At 34.6% G+C, this 13717-nt stretch overlaps 1 protein-coding gene across 4 annotated transcripts in view; it reads left to right on the forward strand.

Moving 5' to 3' along the window:
- Positions 1-13717, forward strand: part of Lrba (LPS responsive beige-like anchor protein) — a 537881-nt gene that overhangs the window by 98766 nt on the left and 425398 nt on the right. For all 4 annotated transcript variants that reach the window (XM_037206706.1, XM_028858702.2, XM_037206707.1 and 1 more), the window contains 5 exons: positions 535-627; positions 1648-1756; positions 2277-2358; positions 5473-5596; positions 6285-6477. In XM_037206706.1, the coding sequence (XP_037062601.1) occupies positions 535-627; positions 1648-1756; positions 2277-2358; positions 5473-5596; positions 6285-6477 (601 nt within the window). The remainder of the gene's footprint in view (positions 1-534; positions 628-1647; positions 1757-2276; positions 2359-5472; positions 5597-6284; positions 6478-13717) is intronic.

A 13717-nucleotide genomic window follows, 5' to 3' on the forward strand; every position in this document is an offset into this window, starting at 1 on the left:
TTTCCTAGTCATATGTCTCTAGTTAGGTTTACAGTGCATGCATGGGTTTTCTCCACGTAGGTCTCCCTTTGTAGCCCAAACTTCATGGTGATCCTCCTGTCTTAACTTTCTGAGTGCTAGGCTTGTAGCCGTGTACCACCACACCTAATAATTTATTGTCTTAAAAACTAATTTGTACTATTTATATGTCTTTTCTGATGATCACACATTACTGGTCCATTCCTTTGTTTTTCATGGTGATAATAATTATTCATAAACTTAAGTATGTGCTATAATTAAATAGTGTTTTAAGCTGGGTTTATACAGTAAGAATAGCATATATGTATGTGCCTCGAGAAGTCACTTTTGGTTTTGGAATATTTAGTTAATTCTGGTTTGTTTTCATTAAAAGGATCTAAAGCCTGAGATAAATGGGTTTTAGATGTCAGAAATGTATATTAAATTTATGTATATTTTTTTTAAAATAAGTTTGCAATGATACTTACCTTGAAAATTATATTTAGACTAGTTTGTTCTTAATTTTTATTTATTCAGTGTTATTTATAAACTTTTGGCATCAAAAAGTGAAGGAATCAGAGTTCAAGCACTCAAGGCACTGGGCTATTTTTTAAAACATCTGGCTCCAAAGTGAGTATGCATGAAATCTAGAATGAACTGTTGGATATTATTTGTTTAAAGCCTTGGAACAAGGTTTCTGTTCTGTGGCTCCTTTAGTTACTTTCTTTGTTGTTGTGGTGCTGCTACTTAATTTTAGTCTTATATTGCCATATAAGTTTAATGCCATTATTGCACGTTTTAAAGATAAAACTGGATGAGAGTATTTAGGTTCTGATATGAAAATTACTTATGTATATGTTGGGTTTTTATGAGAATTAGCGTGAATTCATTGAAGGCTTCATCTTGGTGAACTGAATCACCCTGTGTATTATTATCTGTATCATTTACGTTGATGTAGTAACCGAGATGTGACAGCCAGCCTCTCCATCTCTTGCTACCTCCCAGTTTGTTACAGAACTTGAAGTTTTGGAGGTAGAACAGGTGGTGGTAAACTGCAGTCTTTCTGAACCCAGCTGCCACCTGTATGTAGTTTCATTACATCACAACCATGCCATTATAACCCGTGGCTGTTTTCATCGTACAAAAGCAGTGCTGAGATGTGACAGAGACAATATGGCCCACAAGATTTTAAATATTTACTATATAGAAAAAGTTTGCTGACCCTAGGGTATAATTAGATATGTTATTACTACTTTTAAAGTTTATTCCTGGAAGGTTAATTTTAGTGCACACATTTCTGTAGTGTTCAGTTTCCTAAATTATGTACATTTCTCACCCTCTCCACCCCAAAAACATTGTGATTCTGAAGCATTCATGTGCACTAGTAGGGCATAGCCCAGTTAGCAGTAACAGATAACTGCTCTGAAGAATTTAGTTCAAGTTTTTGCTATGCTGTAACATAGCCCATGCCTTTTGCCTTTTGAACTTCAGATGTGCTTATACTGTGGTTAGCCTTGAAAATTCTAGGTTGAAGAATGTTATGAGAGTATTTGAGTTGGAATTTATAATCAGAAAAAAAAATCTGTGTTTCCTTTATCAGTTGTGAACCCCTAAACTCTGTATTTTGTAATTTCTTTCATGTTATTTTAGGAGAAAAGCTGAAGTCATGCTTGGGCATGGGTTGTTTTCGTTGCTAGCTGAGAGACTCATGCTTCAGACAAATCTAATCACAATGACCACATATAATGTTCTGTTTGAGGTAAGAATGTAGTTAGAATTTACTCATTAGTTTATTATGACGATGTTATAATTGTGAGTATTTAAATTTTTAAATTATTTATATAAAGATAATATGGCTACATTTTAGAAGTTTATTAATTATGAATTATTAAGTAACCAAGTTAGCCCTATTTTATGTTTGTTCCATTGTGTTGATTATTTGATGTTTCATTTTATAATAAAGTAAAAATAACATTATGGTGTTAAAGGTATTTATATGTCTAAAATACTTAGCTTTTTTAATGTAGGATTATATCATACATTTTATTTTTGAAACAGCATCTCATTTTAAAGCTCAGACTGTTCCAGAATCTAGTTTTGTAGCCAAGACAGGCTGTAAAGTCTTGGCAGTCCTCCTGCCTCAGTCTCTAGAGCTGGGGTTACATTTGTGAGGTCTATGCCCAGCTGCACACAGAGCTTTCGTATTTGTGCTCAGACTACCTTTATAGTGACACTCACCTAGCTATTGTGCTAAAGCCGTTTGCTGTTTACCCTTGCAGATTCTTATAGAACAGATCTGTACTCAGGTGGTACATAAACAGCATCCAGATCCTGATTCTACAGTGAAAATACAAAACCCCCGTATGTATTTCATATACTTTAAGATTGCTTTTTCTACTTTAAAAATAAAGTCTCCATGCAAAATCAAAAGTGAATATTGTTAAAGTAAGCAGATATTTTCTCAAGGAGTGAATCATAATAGTTTTATCTGTGTTTTATATTGAATGTTATGCCAAATTGACACTGTTACTATATTTATGTGATCTTGGTTTAGTTTTTTTTTTCCCTGATTTTTCAAAAAAGTTTTTATTATGGTATTTGGTAATGTCAGGCTAAATTATGTAAACAACGGGAGACAGTTTTCAATTTTAAATTACTGCCAGTAAAATAGAATGCAAAATTTGATATGGGAACACAGTCTTATTTAACTTAGAATTCTTAATTCTAAAAATTAATTAGAATAATAGGGCATATTAATACCTCATTTTTAAGATCATGCCACCAGCATAACTAGTTCAAGGACTTTCAGAATTACATTTGCTTTTTGTATGCAGAGGAATTCTAAAATTTAGTTACCTTTTGTGTTACTGTGTATACTGTGCTACATTGTATCAATTTTAAAAGCATGAAACTTTGAAGTTTTCTTTTTCTCTGCTTTCCAAATCATGTTACCATTCATTGTTCAGAGTAAAAATGGAAAAATTTAGATGTAAGAACTTTAGAGTATTTTATCAGCTTAGACCATAACATATTAGCTGAGACTGGATGACTCAAAAAAATAATGCAGACCGAAGTGTTAAACGGTCTTATTAAATAAGAAACCTGGGGCCAGCTATTGGGGTGAATTCTGAAAGGTCAGAGAAGCAGAACAAGTCACAGTCAACCTCACCTCGACAACTCCTCATTGCATTCTGTTTCCACAAATCTTCAGACTGAAAGCTTCTGAGTCCTCACCCAGATGGATCTCAGCTGAACAGCTGCTAAAAGTCTAAAAGCATAAAAGCATCTAGCTCCTGTCCTCACGTTTATATGCCTTTCAGCTTTCTGCCATCACTTCCTGGGATTAAAGGCGTGAGTCTTTCCCAAGCAAAGACATAAGATCTCAAGTGCTGGGATGAAAGGTGTGTGCTACCACACCTGGATCGAGTCTGTTCCTAGTGTGGCCTTGAACTCACAGAGATCCGTATGGATCTCTGCCTCCAGAATGCTAAGATTAAAGGCATGTGCTACCACCGTCTGGCCTCTATGTCTAATCTAATGGCTGTTCTGTTCTCTGACCCCAGATAAGTTTATTAGGGTGCACAATATATTGGGGGACACAATAGATCACAACAGAGTAGAATTTATTTATTTTTTTTCAAATTTTGTAAGCTCAGAAGGCTCCTCCTCTATTTGGTTTGGTGCGGGCTGCTCTGTTTACTGAGGAAGACAGAGCAAGCAAGCTGAAAGTTCCCTGGAGCCCCTCTAAATGGATTTCATCTCATTAATTGGAGAGTCCTCAAGGCCTCATTACTTTTTAAAGGTCCCACTTCTTAGCCTTGTCATGTGGGTAGCACCTGCATTTTGGAGAGGACACATTCAAACCATACCATTTGACCCTTTAATGCCGAACTGATTGACTTACGAAAGAGCAGGCAGTATATTGTGGTAGTTCAAGATACAGCTCACCTGGGGCCTGGAGAAGGTGACTCAGTGGTCAAGAGCACTGATTCTTCTTTCAGTGGGCCCAGGTTCAAATCCCAGCACCCATATGGCACTCACAATTTTCTGTAACTACTCCTAGGATCCAGTCTCTTCTTCTGGCCTTTGTGGTCACTCCATGGTACATAGACATACATGTAAGCAAGACACCCAGATATATTAAAAAGAAAAAAAATTGGCCACCTGGGTTCAACTCTACCCATTTTACTAGTTTGTGACTTTTATGCCCTCTAAAATGAAGAATAAATAGTATCTACATTCTGTTGTGGAAATCCTGTGGCTCTGTTGAATGTGTTTTCATTCAACAGTGCCCTAGGACAGCATATCCTCAGTGTAAATCGCAATGATCTTATTTTCATGAATATCATCATCATTGTAATAGTTTAGCTAGAAAACTTTTGAAGTTATCGGAAGAATTTAGAAATTCTAAAATTATCATTAATTCCATGGAAGAATATCTTCATTTTGTTATTTTTAATGTTTAATTTCACTCATCAGAATCCTTGACAAGGGGGTGACACAATTCTTAAACTTTTAATTAGGTAGGTAAAGTTTTGGTGTATTCTTTAAATTTGTAGTTATATTTTTAATAATCTGGATAGTTCAGATTAAGTAAGTGTTTAAAAAAATTCTTTCTGTACAAAAAGCCCATTCAGTAGTAGATTTATTTGCATTTTCTTGGGGATGGGATATTGAGTAGGTTTTATTTTCCTTTGTATTTTTCTCCTAATTTTATCTTTAAAATTAGAGAATATTTAGAACTTTAAAAATTTATCTCGCTGGGCGGTGGTGGCACACGCCTTTAGTCCCAGCACTCGGGAGGCAGAGCCAGGCGGATCTCTGTGAGTTCGAGGCCAGCCTGGGCTACCAAGTGAGCTCTAGGAAAGGCGCAAAGCTACACAGAGAAACCCTGTCTCGAAAAACAAAAAAAAAAAAAAAAAAAAAAAAAAAAAAAAAGAAAAAAATTATCTCATAGTGGAAAGGCTGTGTATACCATTAATCTTGTTGCCGAATAAAAGTTTATTCTTTTTTCTCCTTGAGATTTTGATTATAGTGGGAATTTTTGTTTTTAAGATCAACTTTGCTCTTTGGTAGAGGCTAACATTTGATCATCACTATAAATTTGATCATTTATAATTTAAACGTATTGTTTGAACTATATAAAATGCAACTCTGACTGGAGTGTAGCTCAGTGGTAGAGCACTTGCTTCATCATGCCAAGGCCCTGGGTTCCGTTTGTTGGAGAGGAAGAGCCAATCAACATGACATGAAATCATTGTCTTGTTTATAAGTTCTTTCTAATGAATATAGGTTCCTTTTTATAAATTTAAAAATTCTTTAAAATAATTTATAAATTAGCATGTTTCTTTGATTTTTATAAAATGTTTTCAGTAGACATTTATAAAGAAAAGACAAAGAAATTGCTTATATTAATCTACCTTGCTGAATTTTTTGTTGTGGTTGGTTTTTACTTATTTATGAACTGTCTTACAGAGATACTAAAAGTAATTGCGACCCTACTTCGAAATTCTCCCCAGTGCCCAGAGAGCATGGAGGTTCGCCGAGCCTTTCTTTCTGACATGATTAAACTTTTTAATAACAGTAGAGAAAACAGGAGGTAAGCTGGAATAGAAAGCATTCATTTACAGTATTCATACCTACTTTTGGATGATTCCAGTCTGTCTTAGAAAAATTCCTTCCTATAAGTGTGTGTAAGTAACATACAGGAGTTAAAATTTTTATTACTACATTGTTAGAACTGTTTTGAATGTATTGCAGATAACTGTGTTATTCATCCCCCACCTCCCACCCCTTCTTGAGACAGGGTTTCTGTGAATAGCCATGGCTGTCCTGTAACTCCCTCAACCAGGTTGCACTGCAACTCAGAGAGCCACCTGTCTCTGTCTCATGAGTCCTGGGGTTAAAGGTGTGGGCTTTATGAGTATGAGTCAGGACAGGCAGCTCGCCTGACACATGCTGCACTAGGTTCAACGCCTAGAATTGACAAAACAAAAAACCAAAAAATTATATAAAGGTATATACTGCAGTAAGAGCATAAAGAAGATACAGAAATAGTAACATCAAATTACTTTAGTGGGGAGTGAGGGTAGGAGATAGAATAAAGAATGATAAAACATTTGAGAAGAGGTACTTAATTTAATAGCTAAGTATTAGGTTCATTTTTTTTTTTTTTGTAAAAAAAAAAAATAACAACAAAAAAATCCACAGACCTTTATTTACTATTTAGAATTCTGGTGATTTTACAGTTTTTAGTAATTCAATACTTTTTTAAAAATAACTTTTAGGAGCTTGCTACAGTGCTCTGTGTGGCAAGAATGGATGCTTTCTCTCTGCTATTTTAATCCTAAGAATTCAGATGAGCAGAAGATAACAGAAATGGTATATGCCATATTCAGAATCCTGCTTTACCATGCAGTCAAATACGAGTGGGGTGGCTGGCGAGTGTGGGTAGACACCTTATCCATCACACATTCAAAGGTAAGTTGCTTTATGGAAGTATATGCTATTTTAAGTACCTGTAATTTTGAATTTTACTCAAGTAAAATATTAATATGTTTGAAATGAAGAAAAAGGTAGGTTATTTTCTGAAAATATAGTGAAGTAAAAACTAAAAAGGCATTAATAAGGATGTTTCTAACTTATTTAGATATGGAGTAATTATTTTCAAGTGTTAGTATTGTGTGTGTTTAAATTAAGTAAATTTGAATATCATGTCATAGCATATTGAAATTTATATTTTCATGTATGCCACACTCAGGTAATTTTCTCTGAATTTTTATTATTAGGAAGTTTTGAACACAAGGTGGCGCACCATGTTCAAAGATGGGAGGTTTTTGGGTTTTTTTTTTTTTTGGATTTTTTTGTTTTTGTTTTTATATTTTTCTTGTAAATAATATAAATTGAATAAAAAGGAAAGTTATTGCTTTTATTTTCATTTTGCTCAGGTCAAAGTCATGTAAAAAATTGGTGTCAAAGAAACTACTCAGCTATTTTCCTGATTTTAACACAACATCTGATGTAACCCAGGATGGTCATGAACTCACTATTTAGTCCAGAGTGACCTGGAACTTGTGATCCTCCTGCCTCCACCTCCTAAGTGCTGAGTGTAGGCTTATGTTACCTCTCCCAACCTGTTCTTTTTTTTTTTTTAGCTTTGAACAATTTTAATGAAATATTATAGACCTTGAAAGATACAAAAAATAAAATGAACCTAATACTTAGCTATTAAATTAAGTACCTCTTCTCAAATGTTTTATCATTCTTTATTCTATCTCCTATCCTCACTCCCCACTAAAGTAATTTGATGTTACTATTTCTGTATCTTCTTTGTGCTCTTACTGCAGTATATACCTTTATATAATTTTTTGGTGTTTTGTTTTGTCAATTCTAGGTATTGAACCTAGTGCAGTATGTGTCAGGCGAGCTGCCTGTCCTGACTCATACTATCAGACCTTTATAGCTCTTAACAGTAAATAATGTTCTTTTTTATGTTTAAATTTAAGGTTAGCGCTATCATGCTAAATGTATTTTTGCAAGTTATTATTTGCACTGTGTTGCTTGGATTCATCCATATTTACCCCTGTAGTTGTGTTCATTTCCTCAGCTATTTAGTCTTTTATGACTTGACTTTATTCTTCTACCAGTTGGTGAGCAAATTATGCATATTTAAGAGTTTGTGTAAATTCTTAAAACTATAATATGTAAGATAATGTAATTTCCCCCCCTCATATTAGTGTATACATTTAGATTCTTACCAGCATTTATCTTTGTAAGTTCTTATTGCTTCACATCATTTCATCACTTTGTCTGAATTTTAAAATATTTGCCAAGGTTAAAATTTTAATTGATGTGCCCTTAGAATCTATCTTTGTTTTCTTATTATGCGGTTCTGCATGTCTTTTTTTTTTTTGTTTTCTTGGTTTTTCGAGACAGGGTTTCTCTGTGTAGCTTTGCGCCTTTCCTGGAACTCACTTGGTAGTCCAGGCTGGCCTCGAACTCACAGAGATCCGCCTGCCTCTGCCTCCCAAGTGCTGGGACTAAAGGCGTGCACCACCACCGCCCGGCTGGTTCTGCATGTCTTTAATCCTAGCACCCAGGATGCAGAAGAATCTCTGTTAGAGGACCAAAGTTCAGTTACTAGAACCCATGTCAGGTGGTTCAACTGCCTGTAACTCCAGCCCCAGGGGTACCCAATATCTATGGCCTCTGAGGGCATCTACATTCATACAAACCCACATGCAGACACACACATACATACAGTTAAAATAATGTGAAAATCTTAAGAAAACCTAGTGGGAAATAAGAAAATTATCTGATTTTATGAAGTGCCTTTGGTCTGTGCACCAGATTTTTGAGATCGATCAATTTAGTCCAAAGTGCTGTTCAGCTAACCATTATCCAAGGACAAAATTTTGCCTGTTACAAATAAAAATTTTGGGACATAATCACTCCCATCTATGTTTTATTAATATATGGCTGTTTTTGCACTACACAGATAAATTGAGTATCCCCTGTAGAACTACGTGACTCTTAAAGCCTCAGTTATCCATAATGTGATCCTATACAGGAACAGTGTCCCATCCCTTGTACTTTATTTTGGCTTGACTACATTGCCTCCATTACAATGGGCTGCTGCAGTCTGGTTTTCTGTTAGTAGGTTTTCACCCTTTACAGAAAGATAATGAGAAAAATTGAGTTGCATTGGAGCCTCATACACATTTGGATTAGATTTCAGAGATATCTTGTGGGATTACAGGTTAGAAAAGTACCAAGCAAGAAGCAGATTTTTTTTTCTTCATGTTTTCTGAGTGTATATGAGTTTGCCTTAGAAAGGGTGGCTAGGGGAAAATAACCTTGAGAGAGATGTTGAAGTGTTGCCAGAAGACTTGGGGACTCCGTGAGATCTTTGCAGAGATCTGTGAAGTTCTCTTATTCAGCTGCATAACTCTATGGGATTGGATTTTTCTGTAGATTTCTACCCAAACAATATAATGCCACAGACCCGTGTAAGATTAGGGGCATATCAATTTAAAAATAACATGTTGCTTCCCTCTGTAGGTAGTTTGTTATTTTTTTAATAGCAAGTTAGTTTTTTAAAATTATTTTTCACATATGTTTGCCTTGTCTTTCATTGATGCCATTGATAAAAGTATTGTCTAACTTTCATTATTTGACAAGAAACTACGCTCTGGCTGGAGGGTTATAGTTATTGTCAAATATGCCATGCTGTGTTAAATCTTAATTTACACAGTCCTTTCCATCTACCCAAATCCTCTCTGTTGTTTAGGACTTCAGGTTTAAATGATAGCTTAGCTGGTCACTCTGTCTGTCCGAATTCACAGCATCTAAGTTTTGTATTGTCTCCTGTCAGTCTCTCTTGGTTGTGTGCATCGGTCTCCTGCATCTCCTATGGTTGTTGAGAGACCCTGTGATGGAGGTATGATCTGTACCCCCATGACTGCCTGCTCAGCTTTCTGCTTTTCTCTCTTCCTCTGTCCTCTCTCTCTCAACCAGTATTACCTACCACCTTACATCCTTTTCTGTTCTCTCCAATATCTCTGCTCAGTCTGCCCCTCTGGCCTTCTGCTGGGAGCCATCTTTACCCTGTCGCTTCCTCCCTAGTGGAGCTGCATCTCTCTCATCCTCACACCTCTCTCTCTGCTCTCTGTTGTTAGGTTGATTTTTGTCTCAGCATTCCCAGTCGTTCTGTGCCAAGGTCTCCTTCTTGTTTTCTGTCCTTTTCCTTACAACATTTAAATTTTTTTCTCTTTCTTTTACTACCTATGTGTATTCACCATTTTGTTCCTTCTGCCGTCTATTTGAATGCTTTCCTAGATATTATGAAAGTTGAAAGAAGAATCCAAAACAGATATTACCCTGGAAGGTATTGATTTCTAACAGAAGTGTTAAAAAGAGTTGTATACAAGGTTCCAGGTTTAAAATACCACAGAAGAGATATGCCCAGTGAAAATAGTGATAGCTTCTACCCAAGGGCATGGAGAAGTCTGTGTAAAAGGTGACACTGAGCACAGTCTTCAGGAGTAAATTAGATTCATGTGGATAGAAACTGGGTGACTTTCTGGTAGAGAAAGCAGAGCAAGCAAAGACATAGAGATGGTTTCACTGAGGAAGAAGTGGTGACTAGGTTTGAATTGAGGCGTGTGACTTGTATGAAGGAGAATGCTACATATAATGCACCAGTGTGAACCAACATTAACCATATATGTCCCTGTGATACCTGTGAATTCTTCTCCTGCATTTTATCAGCAGCTATTAACATTTCTTCATAGCTTGGTGCTGAGTTTTTAGTAGTGAAGGGAAAGGAAAACATCATTGTTTAGTTTAGCTTGATTTATGCTGTGTGTGATTAAGCAGCTCAGTCTTATCAAGAAGCCATGAACAGTGTCAGTGGCTGCTTATGAAAGCACCTTTGTCATGGCCACTCACAGTATGATGTCGGACCACTTCAGAGTAATTTAGAATGCACATTTTATTATAATTTTATTTGTCCCACCTCAAAACCTTATTCTTAAGGAGGACGAAGCCTAGAAGAATTTATTAGACCTGGGGATCAAATGCAGGGTCTTGTGCATACTATGCCAGCTCTCTACTACTAGGCTACACCACAGGCTATAAGTCTGTACTTAAAAATTAGCTCTTTGCTCTGTGTGATGGCGAACGAACGCCCATAATTCCAGCTATTTGCAAAGATGACAGAAGATGGTCAAGACTAGTGTGGGTACTATAGAAACCTACACACACACACACACACACACACACACACACACACACACACAGACACAGAACAACACACACACACACAATAAATTCTTATGCACAAAGAAGTTTAAATAATCCTCTGAGTAGACAGGAAATATTATATTTTTGGTACTTTCATAAAATTCTTCTTTGTCTACATTCACATTAAGTTGATATTTTATATATACTCTTTTCTAAGATATATAAGATATTTTACGTCTTAGAAAAGAGTATGTGGAGGTATGGAGAGTCTAAAGAAACTGAATGTGTACCTCAGTTTATGACTTCTTAGTTATTTTTTAATTTTTAATTATAAAATTTTAATTATAGAAATCTGTTTGCCTTTTTGTGAGTTTAAATACAGTGCAAAGAATGTTAAAAAGAGGAAACATGCTATTTTATGTAGTATTTACAAGCAGTGCTTGCTTGTTTGTTTGTTTATTTATTTTTTTTCCTAGACATAGATTTTATAGAATAAATTCAGAGTGGTCAGAGAGAAGAGGCAGGCATTGTTCAGTTTATATTTTTCTTTACTTCAGTGCCTTTTGATTTGAAACAGATCTTCAAACTACTTTGCAAAGAAAATAATTGCTTTAAGGAGAGGCCTTGTGTCTACGTTCCGATAAAAGCCAGTCCTCTGCCTCCTTTTTAAAGGAGATGCTGACTAAAGAAATTGTGGAGTGTTTTTAGTTTTGTATTTTTAAATGGAGTAAAACTAGATTTGCCACATTTTTGTCATGATGATGTATTAAAAAATAAACTAATAAATGGAATTGTGAAAGGGCAAAGAAAAACTTATTTCAAGTTGGCTTTTGTAATTTCAACTTTTAATTTTAGTTTTTCACACATGTATTTTCATTTTCTTTGTGGGGATTTTCTTCATTAATTAAAAGTTAAAAGGTATTTCTTTCCCATAAAATTAATACAAAATTATTTAAATGCTGCTACATTCATTTTTTTGTTAAAATATTAACAGTTATTTTTAAAATGAACAACTTGTGCTCCAAGGCTCTTCATATGAATATCTAATAGAGTTGTAGATAGGTGTGAATTCTTCAGTTAAGGAGGTGAACAATTTGTAGTATGCTAAAAATTCTGTTGAACTTCTTGTAACCAAATTTTCTGTATGTGGAAGAATCTATTTAAAAGCATCTTAAATACTTTCTTGCCTGTGGTATTATAATGAGGCTTACCTTTTGCTTTTTGCAGTGATTTTTGGGTCTCAGTATCACAAATTTATATTGTAGTTCTTGATGAAGAACCGATGTGTAAAGAACTAAGTTGCAGAATTGGATGGCTTTTGCTTTTGCAGTTACATCAGGATATATGCAGCAGCTATAAAAAGCCAAAGAAACTCAATTGCAATTTTATTGTTCAGTTTGATAGATTTCCTGCCACCTTTGTAGCAGGGAAGCTGTTTGTCATTGTGTGCTGTTCCACCAACAGCGGAACTAGGTTTTATAAGCAGTAATAGGCTTCTAGCAACTGCTCTGGGCTGCTTACTGTGGACTGAGAGTTTCAGATGTGCGCCCAGCAACCTGTGTAATTTCATTGTTGTCTATGTTTTCATCGTTAAAAAGTTTCCCCCTTTTTAGAAAAGGATGAATTGTAATGCAGTTAAATAACAATGTTTTCATTTGGTATACTGTAATGCTTCTTTAATTACACTTTAAATTATTCCAATTTATTAATTATGAGAATGGCCTAAAAATACTTTTTTTTTTAATATAAGGAAATATAGCCTCAATCTTTAGACAATGTATTTTCTATATCTTTGTTGGCAAAAGATGCAAAATAATGAACAAGTAAAAATTAATTGCACTTGCATTAAGACAAAATGAATTAGATTGTGCTCAACTGGATGAATTTGAGTAAAATACTTAAAGATCTTAGATTATTAGAGTATGTTACCTACTGTTAGCAATCAGAAATTAATTGCTCTTTTCAGTCATGTTATAGACAAAATGGTAGAATAATAAGATTAAAAGCCACCCATTAAGAAATTTCAAGAGCCAATGAGATGGCTTAGTGGGTATAAGTATATATTACCTAACCTGATAAGCCTGGATTTGATCCTTGGACTCATAGCTAGAAGGAGAGAACTGACCTTCACATGTGCTGTGGAGCAGGAACACACATGTACTCATCATACATAAAGAAAATGTAATTAAAAAAAAGCAATGTCAAAGGTTACAAATTTTTTATTTCACAGCTTTGCATTTTATGTGTGATTGATGAAGTATTCTTGTCTTAAAAATTTTTTAATAAAAAATCTTTTTCTTTTAAAATTTGGAAGTAACAGAAAAATTTTTATATACAAAAAACTTCTAAGCCACTCAATCAGATATCTGAATATCACTTAATATTAGTATTTTGGTAAGATCCTCAGGTCCACTAATCCATATGTGTAAATATATAAACACATGTAATTATTTTCTTCCAAAAATTTGGTTATATTTATGCTCTTTTATGATCTATTTCCATTTAATGACACTGCTGCTTTGCATTTTAATGGTTACATAGAATTTCGTGTATGTACTATAAAAAAGTAAAGTTAGCGTTGGCGATTATGTAACATCTGAATGTAACCAGAACACTTAACTATCCTAGGAGTGGTTCATGATTTACTTCTCTTCTTTACTGGCATTCTCCAGAATTTTATTTGGAAGAGCTGTTGGAAGTGATCACTAAAACAAAAAGTATTATTTATATTGTAACGTGTTACATAAATGTTATACTTTCTTATTGTTGAACAGTGATGCCCTGATCATGTGTGTGTACATTCATATTTATCTTTCATAGGATGCATTTTTGTAGAATTTCCAGTAGTTTCTGTATTTCAGAGTGTTTATCATGCATTTTAGAATGTTTTAGTAGTTACATTAAACTCCTCCCTAAAATTTTTTAGTAATTTATATACCAGATTTGCATGTAAACATGTGTTTTGATTTATTCAAGA

The sequence above is a fragment of the Peromyscus leucopus genome, chromosome 6, assembly GCF_004664715.2.
Source record: "Peromyscus leucopus breed LL Stock chromosome 6, UCI_PerLeu_2.1, whole genome shotgun sequence".
Lineage (NCBI taxonomy): Eukaryota > Metazoa > Chordata > Mammalia > Rodentia > Cricetidae > Peromyscus > Peromyscus leucopus.